Source organism: Myotis yumanensis, unplaced genomic scaffold (genome assembly GCF_028538775.1).
Source record: "Myotis yumanensis isolate MYYU_CA2020_CCGP unplaced genomic scaffold, mMyoYum1.0.hap1 SCAF_11, whole genome shotgun sequence".
NCBI classification, from domain to species: Eukaryota; Metazoa; Chordata; class Mammalia; order Chiroptera; family Vespertilionidae; genus Myotis; species Myotis yumanensis.
Genome location: NW_027223762.1, coordinates 72,616,082 through 72,634,350, shown reverse-complemented (window position 1 = coordinate 72,634,350; position 18,269 = coordinate 72,616,082). Strand labels below are relative to the sequence as shown.

Sequence of the window (18,269 nt, the reverse complement as noted above, 5' to 3'; positions counted from 1 at the left end):
TTGGTCACCTGACCAGGGGCAGGAGGCCAGGGGAAACCCTGAGGTGCCTTGGGAAGGAAGGGGCAGGTGTAGCCAGTGGGCGGCTTCCATTGAAAGTTAGAAGAACGCGTTCCGGATAACGGAGGAGGGAACTTGCTGCCTCCGGGGCGAGCGGTTCAGAGGAATGTGGGCTCAGATGAACTGGACCCAGTGATCACAGCGCCGCCAAGGACGTCCATCCTGTGTCCTCAGCTCTGCTCCGCACTGTCCCTGCAGTTGGCTTCATTCTCACCTCGCCCAGGGCTCCCCCACACACAGGGCTGCCCAGGGGGTGGACTCGGAAGGTCACCCAGAGACGCCGACCTGGGAAGGGCTTGCAGAGCTGGGCGCCTGTCCTGCTTCCCCAGGCAGCCTCTTGGAAAGGACAAAGTTCTGCAAAGTAATCTTTGCTGGCAAAGCCAGACACACGAACAGGTTAAGGTCCAGCTGCCTCCAGAGCCGGAAAAACGACTACAAGACACACGACCAGATCCTGAGGTTGAGCTGAGTCCACAGTGACTCCTTCTGGCATTGCGGCCGCAGACCCGGCTCCCTTCAGCCTGAGCCTCAGGAGTCGCAGCTCTGAGCCCTTCCCACCTGGAGGCACAGCCCTTCCTCGGCACCGTGGACGGGAAGGGGAGGGACTGTGGACAGGAGGACCATGGACGGGGAGGAATGCCCACTGTCGTGCGTGGCCGCCTTACTCTGCGCAGGCCCAGGGCTAGGACATCGCAGGCCACAGCGCTGCTGGATTTAATGTCACCGCAGCCACGAAAAGGCGATGGCGGGCCCTGCAGCCGGCACCTTCCCTCTGGCTCCTTCCTCCGCGGTTCCTCTGTGGGATCCGTCCACCTGGGGCGCTGAGGGGACGGGGAGCCTGTCCCCACCACCACCCCCTCCCCATTCCCTGGCCTGGCGCTGTGCTAGGGCATCAGATGCTCCGGGCACAAGCCCAACAGGGGAGCGAGCAGCTCAGACGCCCCTGCGCAGGAAGCGGTGCTGCCGCGGACACCGTTGTGTGGGAGCATTTCTATATTCTAGAACAGCCGTGGGCAAACTATGGCCCGCGGGCCGGATCCAGCCCATTTGAAATGAATAAAACTAAAAAAAAAAAAGACCGTACCCTTTTATGTAATGATGTTTACTTTGAATTTATATTAGTTCACACAAACACTCCATCCATGCTTTTGTTCCGGCCCTCCGGTCCAGTTTAAGAACCCATTGTGGCCCTCGAGTCAAAAAGTTTGCCCACCCCTGCTCTAGACACTAGACTCTTATAAGACATATGACCTGGACCTATCTCCTGCCATCCCCTGGGTTCTATAGTCACTTTCTTGAATAATCATAATTCAGCTTTTGTTAAAAACCTTGCTTTTATACACATCTATAAATACAGTCAACTTATATTTGTTAGTTGGTTTTTGAAGAAGTTTAAAATTAGATATAACAGTACTCCTTATAAAAACTTATTAAAAGATTCACATGACCAGATAGGTATTTCTTATAGAATGTGATCCACACAAGGACGGTTACTTCTGGCTGTACTTTATCGGGCAGCACGGTGGGCCTGCAGGGCCGCAGGCCACCAGTCAGGCTGCTTTCTGTCTCATCTCACCCAGGAAGTCGTAGGTCTGCTCTGAAATGTCGAAAGGTTCATGGACACCCTCTGGTGACAGCAGAGCTGGGAGGGCGCCCTGGTTTTCCCGGTTTTGCTTCAGGAAGTCCGCAATGACTTTCCACCTCGTGGCCTCGGTCTCTTCTTCTGCCCACCTGAACGGGGGCAGGAGTGTGGAGTGGAGAAGGGGCAATGCACAGTCGTGGTAAACTAGGAGAAACGCAGCCTTCAGGAACTCTGTGTCTCTCTGGGAAAATACCACAAATTACTGTGAGTGGATCCGCATCATTAAGTGTTAGATTCTATGAACTCTGTTGACTAAAAGCCATTGCAGGTGGGCGGAGGTGCACATTGCCTGCTGGGTTGGTCAGCGGCTCTGCACCAGGGACGCAGCAGGAAGCAGCCCCTCAGTGGAAAGGAGTCACCGAGTCACGTGGAGCAGTGGGGCTGCGGGCGACTCCTCGAGACCGGGGCTCTGCTAAGGCCACTGAGGGTCTCACTTCCCACCAAGGAGAATGGGCGCTGAAGTCTAATTCTGGTGACAAGGATGTGGGTCCAAGTAAATACAACGAAAGCAGATTGTGAAGCCAGCTGTGCCCCTTAGTCCCATCACAGCACATCAGACGATTTCGTGTACAACGGAAGGGCCACAAGCATGAAACCCAGAGAAAGGGCCCCAGCAGTAAGGACCCGGTCGGACTCTCCCCATCACAAGAGGACTGCAATGTAGACACTGCCATTCGGCCCCACCAGACAGGCTGAGTGGGAATCACAGGGCAGGGCACTCGAAGGTGGAGGTGTCCACACGCTGTGGAATCTGCATAGAGATGCGCCCTCCAAGCACACCCTGTGCGCAGGGCAGTTTCCACAGGCCAACACCTTGCCCATGGCTTCACCAGAATAGCATTAAGCCTCCACTTCTAGCCCTGCCCGTGACTCAGGAGTGTCAACCCGTGAACCAGGAGGTCACAGTTCGATTCTCAGCCAGGCACATGCCTGGGTTTTGAGCTCATTACCCAGTGTGGGACATGCAGGAGGCTGCCAATGGATGATTCTCTTGTTTCTCTCTCTCTCTCTCTCTCCCCCCCCCCCCTTCCTCTCTGAATCCAATAAAAAAATATAATTTTTAAACTGCCAATTCTGGCAAAGGTCAAATAAGGATACAATATGGGTACTTTTTTTTTAACATTTAGGGTTTTTAGTTTGTAGATAACTAAGGCTTTAGAAGTCCAAACACCATAGCCCATGGGTCCATGTAGCCCCTGCTACTTTTTATAAACAAAGTTTTATAGAAACAGCCACACTCAGATGTTACGATGGCAAAGTTGAGTCACTGTGACAGAGAACATAGGGCCCGCAAAGCCAAAAGTACCGACCATGTGGCCCTTCCCAGGACCGTCTATTGGACCCTGGAGTGGAGCAGTCAGGGTGTTGCTCACTGACAGGGATGGTGCTGCTGGTGTGTGATGACCACGCTTCTGTGGCAACAGGCACACCTGTGTTTTCCAATGTCTGACATGGCTCGGCCAATTTTCCTTTTCCTTCTCCTTACCTGTTATACACTTTGAGAGCAGGAGGAATTTTTTAAAAATAAGAGAAATCTGATAGTCAACTGGGAGCTTTGATTTAAAATCTCCCCTCAACTAAATGACACTCGGTGACCTGAAATGACTCTCAATCCAGCGTCGGTTCACATTAGGAATCGGCACCCAGACACTCCTGGAACGTGTCTTTACAACCGTAATGACACCATTTAAGAGAGTGAGAGGGGTATGACTATGACTATTTTAGCTAAGAAAAAGAGCCCATGTTAGAATGTGGGAGCAGTGACACTGTGGATATTAAGTGCACGTGGAAAAACACATTACCTTTTCCGATCTTTTTAATGTACTTTCTTTTTCAGCCCACGAACTCTGAAAAGGAAACAAATGATGATATATTAATCTGAGGGTTCGCAAGTCTTTGCCACACGCCTGCAAGTTGACTGTAATTAAGCTGGTGGACGGGGTTTAGAACCCTGTCAGGACCGCCACCGTAAGAACGTCTGAGGGCGCCTGCTTCTAACCAGGAGCCAGACCGGCCAGGCGGGGAGGGACGTCCCAGAAGCCCGTGCTTCTTACAAGTTAAACTGATTACGATCAGAATCAATGAAACGTGAACACACACATTCAAACTGCACAGACACAGCACCTGAACAATAAAACACGAGCAAGCTTTGCAGGTGAGCCAGTAGAGACATAGAAAACTGCCGATACCACACTTGTCTACAGTCTGCCTGGAAGATGACGGTGGTCATGGGGCACAAATGCAGCACAGCCTTACAAGTCACTATTTCCACCTGCCCACGAGGCTTCCCCAACGCTCTTTTACAGAAATAAAACCCCAGAGTTCAGGGAGCCCCACCGAAGTCAGGATCGAAGTCTCCGGTGCCAGCTCTGCACACTGTACCCGAGGGAGTGCCCGGGCTCTAGCTGCTGGCTCCTGGGCCTCACATGGTGCCTGTTGGCAGGTACCCTCCCGCTGGCGCCTGAGTTCACGGTTTCCGTGGATGCATTGACCTTCCCCAATGGGGAGGCCCTGGGGTGAACATGACATGTGGCACCAGGACCAAGAGTCCCCACAAAACAAAGAGGTTCCTCACGGAGACCACAGAGGTACGCCCCCCCTCCCCTCTGCAGGGCCATCGCTGGCAGGAGCCACCCCCAGATGTTCACAGTTCCTCCTGAAAGAACTGCCTTGGGGGCTGTGCTCCTCCACCGCTGGTGGCTGTGCCTGGGGCCAGAGAGTTTGAAGAGGACCCTTGGAGGCCAGAGCGCGTCACTAACCAGACCAGGAGCCGCCATCATCATCAAAGCGCCAACAACAAACTGAACTTGGCTAAGTTAACAGTAAGGGGCTCACACGTCACAAACTCTGTAAGGAATCTGACTTAACTCGAACAGCACTCAGCAACTGTAGACGCACGGCCGGTGTATGACCTTTGTAATGTATTGCTGGACCTGGTTTGCTAATATTTTGTTGAGGAATTTAGCATCAGTGTTCATCAGGCACATTGGCCTATAATTTTACTTCTTTGTAGTGTCTTTATCTGGCTTTGGAATTAGGATAATGCTAGCCTCGTAAGATGAGCTTGTCTTTTCCCCTTGAATTTTTGGGTTATAGTCTGAGAAGGATAGGTATCAGTTCTTTGAATGTTTGGGAAAAGTCACCTATGAAGCCATCCCGTCCAGAACTTTTGTTTGCTGAGAGTTTTTTTGTTTGTTTGTTTGTTTTACTGCTTCAATTTCATTAGTTGGTACTGGTCTATTCAGGTTTTCTGATTCTTCCTAATTCAGTTTTGGAAGATTGTATGTCTCTAGGAATTTATCCATTTCGCCCAGGTTGACCAATTTGTTGGTATATAGTTGTTCATAGTATTTTCTTACAGTCCTTTGTATTTATGTAATGTCAGTTGTTACTTCTCTTTCATTTGGATTTATTTGGGTCCTCTCTCTTTTTTTCTTGATGAATCTAGTTAAAGGTTTGTCAACCTTGTTTATCTTTTCAAAGAATCAGCTCCTGGTTTCATTAATCTTTTGTATTTTTTTTTCTTAGTCTCTATGTGATTTATTTCCACTCTGATCATTATTATTTCCTTCCTTCTACTTACTCTGGGCTTTGTTTGTTGTTCTTTTTCTAGCTCTTTTAAATATAGGGTTAAATTGTTTGAGATTTTTCTTGTTTCTTGGGGTAGGCCTTAATGCTGAGCTTTCCTCTCGGAACTGCTTTCACTGTGTCCCATAGATTTGGGGTTGTTGTGTGCTCATTTTCATTTGATTCCAGGTAATTTTTTATTTCTTCCCTGATCTCACTGTTAACCCAGTCATTGTTTAATAACATGCTATTTAGCCTACATGTGTTTGAATGTTTGTCCGTTTTGTTATTGTAATTAATTTCTAGTTTCATACCACTGTGATCTGAGAAGATGTGTGATATTTCAATCTTCTTGAACTTGTAGAGACTTATTTTGTGTCCTAACATGTGATCTTTGAGAATGTTGCATGGGTACTTGAGAAGAATGTATATTCTGCTGCTTTTGGAATAAAATGTTCAGTAAATATCCATTAAATCAACCTTACCCAGTGTGCTGTTTCCTTGTTGTTATATTTTTGTCTAGAAGATCCATCCATTGATGATAATGGGGGTGTTTAAAATCCCCTACTATGACTGTATTGCTGTCAATCTCTCCCTTAATGTTCACCAAGATTTTCTTTACATATTTAGGTGCTCCTATTTTAGGTGCACATGTTTACAAGGATTATATTCTCTTGTTGGATCAATCGCCTTAGTATTATGTAGTAATCTTCTTTGTCTCTTGTTATTATCTTGTTTGGAAGTACATTTTGTCAAATATAAATATTGCTACGTAAGCTTTTTTTCCCCTTTCCATTTGCATGGAATAATTTTTTTCCCATCCTTTCACTTTCAGTTATGTGACTATTTTGTTCTGAGGTGGGTCTCCTATAGGCTGCATATACATGGGTCATGTTTTCTTATCCATTTTCAGCTACCCGTGTCTTTTGGAGCATTTAATCTGTTTACATTGAAGGTTATTATTTTTTTTTATTTTTTTTTATTCTTTTTTTAAAAAAATAATAAGTATTACAAAGGGTATTACATATGTGTCCTTCCCCCACCCCCCGCCCTTGACAATCCCCTGGCCTCCCTTACCCCCCAGTGTCTTATGTCCATTGGTTATGCTTATATGCATGCATACAAGTCCTTCGGTTGATCTCTTTCTCCCCTCCCTTCTGCCCCCCAACCCTCTCTGGCCTTCCCACTACAGTTTGACAATCAGTTTGAGGCAGCTCTGCCTCTGTATCTATTATTGTTCAAAAGTTTGTAATGGTCTTTATTATCCATGAATGAGTGAGATCATGTGGTATTTTTCCTTCATTGACTGGCTTATTTCACTTAGCATAATGCTCTCCAGTTCCATCCATGCTGTTGCAAATGGTAAGAGTTCTGAAGGTTATTATTGATAAGCATTTATTTATTGCATTTTATACTTTATACTTATGTTCCTCTCTCTATATATTTCTTCTTCTTACAGTAGGCCCTTTAACATTTCTTACAATACTGGTTTAATGGTAATGAATTCCTTTAGCTTTTTTTTTTTTCTGGGAAGCGCCTTATTTCACCTTCAATTTTAAATGATAGGCTTGCTGGATATACTAGTCTTGGTTGCAGGTCCCTGCTTTTCACCACTTTGAATATTTCATGCCAATCTCTCATGGCCTGATATGTTTCTGTTGAGAAATCAGCTGACAGCCTTATGGGAACTCACTTGTAGGTAACTGTCTCTCTTGATGCCTTTTTTTTTCTTTTCTGTCTCTTGATGCCTTTAAGATTCTGTCTTTGTCTTTAACCTTTGCCACTTTAATTATAACATGTCTTGGTTTGGGTCTCTTTGGGTTTCCTGAATTTGATGGGGACTCTCTTTGTTTCCTGAACTTGTACAATTTTTTCCTCCACCAGGTTAAGAAAGTTTTCAGCCATCATTTCTTCAAACATTATTTCTTGTCTATCCCTTGCTCTCTCTCTTCTCCTTCTGGTACCCCTATAATGTGGACGTTGTTATGCTTGATGCTGTTCCTAAGGTCCCTTAGACTGTCCTCATTTTTTTTTTAATTCTTTTTTTTTTCTTTTCTTTTCTTTTTTATTTCTTATGCTCTGCTTGGGTGCTTACTGTTATCTTGTCCTCTAAATCAGTGATTTAATCCTCTGCTTTATCTAATATGCTATGGATTCCTTCTAGTGTATTCTTCATTTGAGAAATTCTATTCTTCATTTCCAAATGGTTCTTTTTTATGGTTTCTATGTCCTTTTTATTGCTTATTATCTCTTTAAGTTCTGAGATCATCCATTCTCCCCTAAGGTCCTTGAGCATCCTTATAACCATTGTTTTAAATTCTGCGTCTGGTATTTTAGTTGCTTCCATTTCATTTAATTCTTTTTCTGGGGATTTATCTTGTTTTTTCATTTGGGGCCTATTTATTTATCTCCCCATTTTGTCTCTGTGCATTAGGTAGATCTGCTATGATTGCCAAACTTGTTATGATGGCTTTATGATGATGGTGTCTCGTGCTTAATGGCACAATCTTCCAGATCACCTGAGCTCCTTGCTCCAGAAATGTTTTGGGGGTTTTTTTGTGGGCTATGTACACCCTCCTGTTGTAGTTGAGTCTTGAGTGCTGTTGGCCCTTTTGTAGATAGAGTTAATCTTTCAGCCTGGCTGACTATACAAGACGTTGTGTATGAGACACTGTTCAGGGGCTGCCCCTTGAGGCAGAGTTGTTTCTAGGAGGGTCTGGTGCTTGCTATAATTCCCCTTTGGGTGTGCAGCTTGTGTGGCTACAAGGGTCGAGCTCTGGTCTGATCTGCAGCCCACCACTGGCTGAGCTGGTTCTGGGTCCACTTGGGTGGGGTTCAGGTACAGGTCACTCTCAGATGTTTTGTGTAACTGACTGTAGGCAACCTGTCTGGAGCTACCACTCTGTTCACTATTTGTGGCTGCATCTACTGGACCTGGGTGTGTGGAGGAGGGATCAATTTCTATATAATGATCAGCTTCTTCCAGGTTAGAGCTGGTGGTAGATCTGTAAAAGGACCAAGGTTCTTTGAGGTCCACCTCCACCTGTCAGCTACTCTGGCTCACCCTAAAGTTGCCTGGTCTTCCTCCAGAGCTTGCCAAAAAATGACTGTTGAGTGGGCCCAACAGGGTGGCCACAAACCACATCCCCTTCCACAGGTTGCAAGCTCAGTAGGGTGGGATAACTGGGGTTGGGAGGACAGGGCTAATGGGTCCCTACTTAGATCATGTGGTCAGGCACTCAATGAGGAAAAAGTGGCCCCTACTCCAGAGCCAAACCACTAAGTCTCTGTCTGAGTCTCCAACTCTTATTCCCCCTGGAGGAGCTCACTGCAGGTTCAGGTTCAGTGCAGCCAGCCGTCCTCTCTGCAGGAGCAAGCTAAGCTGCCTCAGGTTCATGCAGACATATCAAAGAAGTCTTCCATGGGGATGATGCCAGCACAGCCCACAGGAGGGAGCTAAGCACTTTGCCCCAGCCCCGGACAATAGCCTCCAAGGGCTTACACTTTTAATGTCCCAGCTCTGAGCTACTCTCCCTTCCCCTTACAGAACTGAGCCCAATGGGATGGGGTATCCAGAATTTTGCAGGGCTGATCCCAACAGTCTCCCAGTGGAGGGTGGGAGGGTGTCCTGAAGTCTATAGGAGAGGGGACAGGCACATCTTCCCCTTCCTGGGTAGCAGAGACTGAAATCACTAGAGAGACAGGAGTAGCCACACCCCCCAGCATCTGCCTGTCTGGTTCCTGGACAAAAGTTTCCCCAAGAGACTGGTCTGAAAGTCCCAACTCTGCACAGCACTCTGGTCCCCCTGCACCACTGAACTCAGCAGGCCTGCTAAGTGATTCAACAAGTGGGGAAGGGGCACTGGCTATGTGCTCAAGGTGGTGAGACCAGCATTCTTCCAAAAGTCACACAGTTTAGTCACTGTCTGAATCTTCACCAAAACCCTTCATAGAAAAAGAGGGCCCCAAAAGTTACTGCTGGGTACAGCCAGCAGATCCCTCCATACGACCCAAGCATGGCAGAGTGGTCTCACTAGCAGTGGGAGACGAGGTGGTGCACTCCCCAGGCTGTTGCTGTTAATAGGATTGCTCATCCCTGTGAAGGTGGCATCTGGGTCTTTCAGGTAGACTGAAGACCCACTGATTTTCACCACCAGATGCTATGTGGGTTCCTGTTCCCATCTCTGCTGCTCTGTGTTCTCTCTACATGGGGTTGAGACGCCATGATACTGGGGGGAGGAAGTTTTGTAGTCACAATATCCCTCCAGCTTCTCAGCCACTACCACACCTGGGTGTGGGGGCCAGCCCTTTCCACGTCTCCACTCTTCTTGCCAGTCTCTAAGTGGCTTCTTCTATAAATCCTTGGTATAATATTTCAGTTTAGCTAGCCTTCAGTTGGTTATTCAGGTTGACTGCTCTATAATTTACCTGTAAACCCAGTTTGGGGTGGGAAGCAGATGAGTGTAGTTTCCATCTACTCTGTAGCCATCTTGGGATCTATCCTGTAATGTCTTTCACTCCCATCTCAGCATGTCAAAACCGGACTTGGCCCCAGCATGTACTAGGTCCATCTCACCCAGGAGCTCTTTAATGGAACAGTCCTTGGTCTTCCTTTGCTGCCTTATTAAGTCTCCAATGACCTGGGTCATGCTTCCCCTGTGGCACCTGCCATGGTATCTGAACATCTGCCTTATGGGCATACAGGTCTTCTAATGTTTGCTGACCCTGTTATGATAAGTTGAACTTTATAAAATTGACATTTTGAAGGTCAAAAATGGCTGAAAATTGAAGAATTCATGTGGTTCAACCAGCTGCTATTTCATGCAGCAGACAGTATATGTTGAATTAAATAAAAAATGATATGTGTGCCCTGACTCTCCCCTGAGAACTCAGTTCATGTATATAACAAACTATTTTGGATTTTTGCTCTTAGGCCACAATTAGTGGCCATCTTAAGTTAAGGAACAAAAAACAAATAAGAGATTGCAACAGTGTACATAGCATGCCCTTCACCTGCTTATTGGGTGCTGGGAAGCCTGGAAAAGTAACACTCATGCTAAGAAAGGAAGAATGAGCCCAAGTCAGCTAAAAAGTGGACACAGATCAGGAGATGTCATCCAAATAGGGGGCAAAAAAAAAAAAGAATAGATGTCAGAACACACTAATGTTGTGTGTTTAATTGCTTTCAGAACCCACCAGGTTCCCATCATGATACTACCCACCCTGAGCGCATCCACCACGTCAGGCTGCTCCAAGAGCTTGGGGAAGGTGGCCAGTACAGGATTACTGATCAAATCTGAAATACAAAGACCAAAAAGGATTTATACAAACTTTATCCAACATGTTTTACTGCAACAGACATAACATATTAGAATCACTGTGTCACAAGATTTGTTGACAACACATTCTAACACTTTAACCTCTAGGAGCTCAAAGCTGTCCCCTCAACCCCCACCCCCCCTATGTACACAACATAGAGGGTTCTGGAATGAGTCTTGTACCATGTAAACAGAGCTTTTAGGAGGGGAGTGAAGTGGCTCTGAACAGAATAAGACTAGAAACTTGTGTTCTCCTTTCTGTTTTTTTCCAAACTCACTTTTCTCATGACCATGGTCTCACCTTTGGAAGCAGAAGACACAGGCTGACATAGGTTACATTTACTCAAAGCATGATGATGCATTACTGTACAAAAGGAAATTGCAAAGACCCCCTTACCAGCACTTTGCATGCTCAACCTGTCTTTTAGGAGTACATCTCCAAGAATTTGGCGATAAAATATCAACAAATGAATGTAGGACATGCTTCCAATTAATGTTTCCGGCAGTAAACTATTAAAGAAGAAAAGAAATGTATTCATTAAATAATATCTTACACTCCAACCTACAATGTTTTTTAAATGTGTGTATTACTTTAATGAACTATTCCAAGTTTTGTTTCATCATTGGGAAAAATGCAACAATTATATGGGAAATTCCCACTCCAAGTTGGTCACGTTAAACTTCAGATAATTTACATTTTTATGTGTACACTTTCAAGTCTCCACCCTGTGCTGCCATAGCTATGCTTCTATTTTAGCTATACACCCATGTTAAATGTCAAATTTTTAAAAAGCCATGAGCCCTAGCCAGTTTTGCTCAGTGGATAGAGTGTCGGCCTGCAGACTGAAGGGTCCCAGGTTCGATTCTGGTCAAGGGCACATGCCCAGATTTCGGGCTTGATCCCCAGTGGGGGGTGTGCAGGACACAACCAATCAATGATTCTCTCTCATCATTATTGTTTCTATCTATCTCTCCTTCTCCCTTCTTCTCTGAAATCAATTTTTTTTTTAAAAAAAAGGCAGGTTCCGACCAAGATGGTGGCATAGGTTAACGCCGGAGTTTGCTGCCTCGAACAACCACTTCAAAAATACAACTAAAAGACGGAACGGACATCATCCAGAACCACAGGAAGGCTGGCTGAATGGAAGTTCTACAACTAGGAGGAACCAAGAATCAGAGGAGGCGCAGTGCTGAAGTAAAATACTAAGGTGCGGAGTGTGCGTGGCGCGGGTTGGTGGCTGAGGGCGAGGTTGTCTATTTCAATCCAGAGGGAGCCTCAGACTCAGAGCTCCAGATCCGGGCAAGTCTCTAGGGACCCAGACTCAAACGGGAGAAGCAGGACTGTCTGGCTACGGTCCCTCCGAGGTTTGCAGCTGTTGCTGGGACAGAGAGGCAGAGACCCTGGGGACGGACTGAGAGCAGCCATAACTGCTCCCTCCTCCGCCCTGTTGATCCCGTGGGACCCGCCCCACCCAAGCCCTGCACAGAGGCATTTGCCAGATAGCCTCAGGCAAAGGCTAGATTAGCACCTCCCTAGAGGACACAAGTTCTTCCACTGCAAACACAGCTGATTATCACAGCCAGTCGGCTTGGAGGTCAAATCCCTCTAGTATTAACTATAACAATCAAGGCTTAACTACAACAAGACTGCGCACAAAGACCACTAGGGGGTGTACCAAGAAAGCGTAAAAAATGCAGAGACAAAGAAACAGGACAAAACTATCAAGGGAGGATATTGAGTTCAGAACCACACTTTTGAGGTCTCTCAAGAGGCTTCTAGAGTCTGTCGATAAACTTGATGAGATGTACAGGAAATCTAATGAGACCCTCGATGGTGTGATAAAGGACCATCTAGAAAGTAAGCATACACTGACTGAAATAAAGAATATTATACAGACTCCCAACAGCAGACCAGAGGAGCGCAAGAATCAAGTCAAAGATTTGAAATGCGAAGAAGCAAGAAACACCCAACCGGAAAAGCAAAATGAAAAAAGAACCCAAAAATACAAAGATAGTGTAAGGAGCCTCTGGGACAGCTTCAAACGTACCAACATCAGAATTATAGGGGTACCAGAAGATGAGAGAGAGCAAGATATTGAAAACCTATTTGAAGAAATAATGACAGAAAACTTCCCCTACCTGGTGAAAGAAATAGACTTCCAAGTCCAGGAAGCGCAGAGAACCCCAAACAAAAGGAATCCAAAGAGGACCACACCAAGACACATCATAATTAAAATGCCAAGAGCAAAAGACAAAGAGAGAATCTTAAAAGCAGCAAGAGAAAGAGACTCAATTACCTACAAGGGAATACCCATACGACTGTCAGCTGATTTCTCAACAGAAACTTTGCAGGCCAGAAGGGAGTGGCAAGAAATATTCAAAGTGATGAATACCAAGAACCTACAACCAAGAGTACTTTATCCAGCAAAGCTATCATTCAGAATTGAAGGTCAGATAAAGAGCTTCACAGATAAGGAAAAGCTAAAGGAGTTCATCACCACCAAACCAGTATTATATGAAATGCTGAAAGGTATCCTTTAAGAAGAGGAAGAAGAAGAAAAAGGTAAAGATACAAACTATGAACAACAAATATGCATCTATCAACAAATGAATCTAAGAATCAAGTGAATAAATAACCTGATGTACAGAATGAACTGGTGATTATAATAGAATCAGGGACACAGAAAGGGAATGGACTGACTATTCTTGGGGGGAAAAGGGGTGTGGGAGATGCGGGAAGAGACTGGACAAAAATCGTGCACCTATGGGTGAGGACAGTGGGTGGGGAGTGAGGGCGGAGGGTGAGGTGGGAGCTGGAAGGAGGGGAGTTATGGGGGGAAAAAAGAGGAACAAATGTAATAATCTGAACAATAAAGATTTAATTTTAAAAAAAGGCATGTTTATGTGTTTTGGAAATAGAGCCTAGTCAGCTACATGTTTTAACAAAGCCATGTGGCCATCCCACCTGATGTGATGTGATGAATGTAGAAGAAATGTGAGCTGATTCTTCACAGTACTAGGTGGAACATGGGAGAGTGTAGCAGACCTGGACTGAATTCTGACTTTGCTACTTCCTAGCTATGTAACTTCGGGCTAATTAATTATTCTCCTTGTGTTTTGGTTTCCTCGTTTGTAGAATACAGATAGCAATACCTGAATTTCAGAAGGCTAATAAAAAGATTAAAATGAGGTAAGTGTGGAGTGTTCAATGCAATGCATGGTACACATTAAGGGTTCAAAAACAAAATAAATTTCAACATTAAAGTTAAATTATTATCAGTTTAAAATAGATTCTTATAACTATGTAATCCCCATAGTATCCACAAAGAAAAAAATCTATAGAATGCACACAAAAAGAAATGAAAAGGAGTAAGTGTATCACTACAAAAAAAATCAATTAAACACAAGAGAAGGACCCCTAGCTGTTTTAACTCGGTGGATAGAGCACTGGCCTGCGGACTGAAGGGTCCCAGGTTCGATTCCAGCCAAGGGTATATGCCCTGGTTGCGAGCTCAATCTCCAGTAAGGGGCATGTAGGAGGCAGCTGATCAATGATTTTCTCTCATCATTGATATTTCTCTCTCCCTCTCCCTCCCTCTCTTTAATCAATAAAAATTTATTAATAAACACACACAACAGAAGGTAAAAAGGGAGGAAATGAGGGACAATACAAATCTGAGACATATAGAAAATCAGTAACAAAATGGAAATAGTAAGTCCTCTCCTGTCAGTAATTATTATAAATTAGAGGCCTGGTGCACAAAAATTTGTGCACTCGGCAGGGGGAGGGGAGTCCTTCAGCCCAGCCTACGCCCATTTGCAGTCCAGGACCCCATGGGGGATGTCCACCTGTCAATTTAGGCCCACTCCCTGGGGGGATCAGGCCTAAGCTTGCAGTCAGACATCCTTCTGGCAGCCAGAGAGCCCTCGGGGGATGTCCGACTAAAGGCTTAGGCCCCCAAGAGAGCTGTGATGAGGAAGCTGGGATGACAGAGGAGCCATGCTGTCCCGCCTCGCTGCCCTGGGTCGGGTTGCACACAGGGTGCCCGGGCGGGCAGTTAAACTCAGAGCATGATTTAAAATGACAAAATCGAACCCAACAAACTGCAGATTTCAACTCCTTGCATCCATAAGGGACACACTCAAGAAGCAGAATCAGGTTCGGAGAAAGCTGGAGCCGGACCTGACTGGGCCAGCAATATGGAACAGCTGTACCAGCAAACGCACAAGCAGGTCCACCAGATCCAGTCTCACATGGGACGCCGGGAGACGGCAGACAAGCAGTCTGTGCACTTAGTAGAAAACGAAATCCAAGCAAGCATACCAGATATTCAGCCAGCTAGAACGCCTGGAGATTCTGTCCAGCAAGGAACCGCCCAACAAAAGACAGAATGACAAACTTCATGTTGACCAGTTAAAGTATGATGTCCAGCACCTGCAGACTGCTTTCAGAAACTTCCAGCATCGGCAATACACAAGGAAGCAGCAGGAGAGACAGCGAGAGGAGCTTCTGTCTCGCACCTTCACCCCCAACATGGAATGTGGTGCCCCCTGCAAGGCTGAGACGGCCCCTGCGAGGCTGCGATGGCCCCTGCGAGGCTGAGATGGCCCCTGCGAGGCTGCGACAGCCCCTGGGAAGCCGGCAGAACCTCGTGAGGCACCCAGACGGCTTCGTCGACAGCCCACGAACCAGCGCGCAGCCCCACGCACAACTATCACCCGAAGGGCAAGAGGGGTGAGAGCAGCTGTAATGTTGCTTTCTCCTCACTTTTGATAGCGAAATCCTCATTTTAAACATAAGAGGACACATTATTTTAAAAAGCCGTTACGTATCTCCGTACCCTTTCTGAGTAGAGCGTGAACAAGTCGTGAGAGACTTTTCTGAACACAGGGACACGTCGCGGATGGAAACAGCTACATTTTCCATGTGTATGACCTTTGACCCGGACGGTTACTTAGGCTTTTATATATATAGATATAATCATAAGATTAGCCAACTATTAGAGCTCACACTGCTTAATTGCATGTACTATAAATACTTGCTAAGTGTTTTTTATGTTTTTTTCATTAAACTTCATTACAACTTATGGGATTGATATTTCTACTGTGTTCTTTATAAGATATAGACATTGAGACCCCAAGAAAGATGATTCTATGATTTTTTCCAAAAGGTTCCTGAGTTTGAAATTGACAGACCTGGATTCTACTAGTATAAAAGCTCCCTGCAGAAAATGCAAAACAAAAACCATGAGATACCACTGCTTACTTATTAAAATAGCTAAAACAAACAAAAAGGCTGAGAATACCAAGTGTTGTCAAGAATATGGGGCAACTGAGCCCTAGCCGGTTTGGCTCAGTGCATAGAGCCTCAGCCTGTGGACTGAAGGGTCCTGGGTTCAATTCTGGTCAAGGGCACATGCCCAGGTTGTGGGCTCAATCCCCAGTAGGAGACAGGCAAGATGCAGCCGATCAGTGATTCTCTCTCATTATTGATGTTTCTATCTTTCTCTCCCTCTCCCTTCCTCTCTGAAATCAATAAAAATGTATTTTTTTAAAAGAATATGGGGCAACTGAAATGCTGATACACTGCTGGTGAGAATGTAAAATAGTGTAGTCATTTGGGAAATAGCTTGGCAGCTTCTTATAAAATAAACAAACACCAGATGCCCCAGCAACCCCATTCCTAAGTGTCTGTACCCATCAGAAATAACAGTACATTTACACATAATAAAAATTCATATACAAATATTTAGAGGAAGTTTTATCCATAATAGGCCAAAATTAGAAACAACCCAGATGTCCATCAACTAATTCATGGGTAACACACTATGATACATCCAGCCAATGGAATACCAGAACATCTAGCTTTATTGTGCTTTGAAGATATTGTGTTGTGTGTATTTTTTAATTTTTACTGACTTTTTTTAAGAGAGGAGGGGAGAGAAAGAGAGAGATGGACAGAAATATCAATGTGAGAGAGAAACATCAATTGATGGCCTCCCATAAGCATCCTAACTGGAGATCAAATCCACAACCTGAATATGTGCCCTGAAATGAAATCAGATGCAGCACCTATTGGCGCATGGGATAATACTCTAACCAAGTCACTCTAGCCAAAGCGATACTGCATTTTTTACAAATTGGAAATCTGGCCCTGGCTGGTGGGGCTCAGTTGGTTAGGTTTCATCCCATGCACTGAAGGGTTGCTAATTCGATTCCAATTGGGGTACATGCCCAGGTTGCAGGCTCAATCCCCAGGGGTAAAGAGTATTCAGGAGGCAACCAATCAATGTTCCATTCTCACATCAATGTTTTTCTCTGTCCCTCTCCCTTCCTCTCTCTCTAAAAATCAATTAAAAATCTTATATTAAAAAAAAAAAAGCCCTGGCTGGTCTAGCTGGTTTGGCTCAGTGGATAGAGCAGCATGTGGACTGAAGGGTCCTGGGTTCAATTCCGGTCAAGGGCACATGCTGGGTTGTAGGCTCGATCCCCAGTGTGGGGCGTACAGGAGGCAGCCAATCAATGATTTTCTCTCATTGTTGATGTTTCTATCTCTCCCTTTCCTTTCCTCTTTAAAATCAAATATATATATATATATATATATATATATATATATATATATATTTAAATCTTATAAAAAGAAAAAAAAATGAAAATTTGTGGCAACCCTCAGTTGAGCAAGTCTACTGGCCTTTTTTCCAACAGTAACAGATAATGGTTAGCATTTTTAAATTGAGGTATATACATTGGGTTTTTTTTTTACACATAATGCTATTGAACACTTAATAACTAAAGTATGGTATAAACATAACTTTTATATACACTGGGAAGCCAAAAATTCATGTAACTTGCTTTATTGCGATATGTACCTTATTGCAGTGATCTGGAGCTGATCCCACAATATCTCCTGTACTGCTTAAAACAAAAAAGAACAAACTACTAACACGGGCATCAGCATGAATGAATTTTAGAAGCACTATGCTGAGTGAAAACCAGACTCACAAGCCTACATGCTATATGATCTGATGTATAAGACATTCTGGGAAAGGCAAAGCTGTTGGGAAGGAAAACAGAGGAGTGATTGCCTGGGGCTGGGGCTGGGGCGGGGCACTGAGAACAAAGACAAAGCAGCAGAGGTAACTCTTTAGAGTGATGGACACATTCTCTATCTTGACTGTACTGATTTGTTAAAACTCAAAGAACTGTAAACTAAAAGGAGTAAACTAAATTATACCTCAACAAACTTAACATTTTAAAAAGTTCTCTTTAGATAGACTCATGGGTCAGTAAGCCCACTTAATAGTTCTCTACTCTATTTTTGACCAAATCTGTCCTTTGTGCTAACTAGTAAGTAGAAGAGTAATCTAATCTGAACTTGTTATTCCATTTCCATGATCTTTGGCAAACAAGTTACTCTCTCTCTCTCTCTCTCTCTCTCTCTCTCTATATATATATATATATACACACAAAACCCTAATATGCAAATAGACTAAACTGCAGAACCGAACAACCGGTCACTATGATGTGCGCTGACCACTAGGGAGCACATGAAGAACATGGCGGGCATTGGCAGCAGGCAGCAGAGCGTGGAACATGGCGGGCATTGGCTGCAGTGGGATGGTGAAGCAGGTGAGCGGGGGCGCCAGACCAAGGCAGGGTGCCGGTTGCTGTCATCAGGGCAAGCC

The 18,269-nt window shown here is 45.0% G+C and overlaps 1 protein-coding gene across 1 annotated transcript in view; it reads right to left on the bottom strand.

Moving 5' to 3' along the window:
* Positions 1 to 841: 841 nt before the first annotated feature.
* LOC139019558 (nephrocystin-1-like) overlaps positions 842 to 18,269 on the bottom strand; it is a 94,860-nt gene continuing 77,432 nt past the window's right edge. The window contains exons 17-20 of the mRNA XM_070428560.1: positions 10,982 to 11,094; positions 10,489 to 10,562; positions 3,502 to 3,546; positions 842 to 1,880 (exon numbers count right to left, since the gene is read on the bottom strand). Of these exons, the coding sequence (XP_070284661.1) occupies positions 1,608 to 1,880; positions 3,502 to 3,546; positions 10,489 to 10,562; positions 10,982 to 11,094 (505 nt within the window). The 3' untranslated portion in view covers positions 842 to 1,607. The remainder of the gene's footprint in view (positions 1,881 to 3,501; positions 3,547 to 10,488; positions 10,563 to 10,981; positions 11,095 to 18,269) is intronic.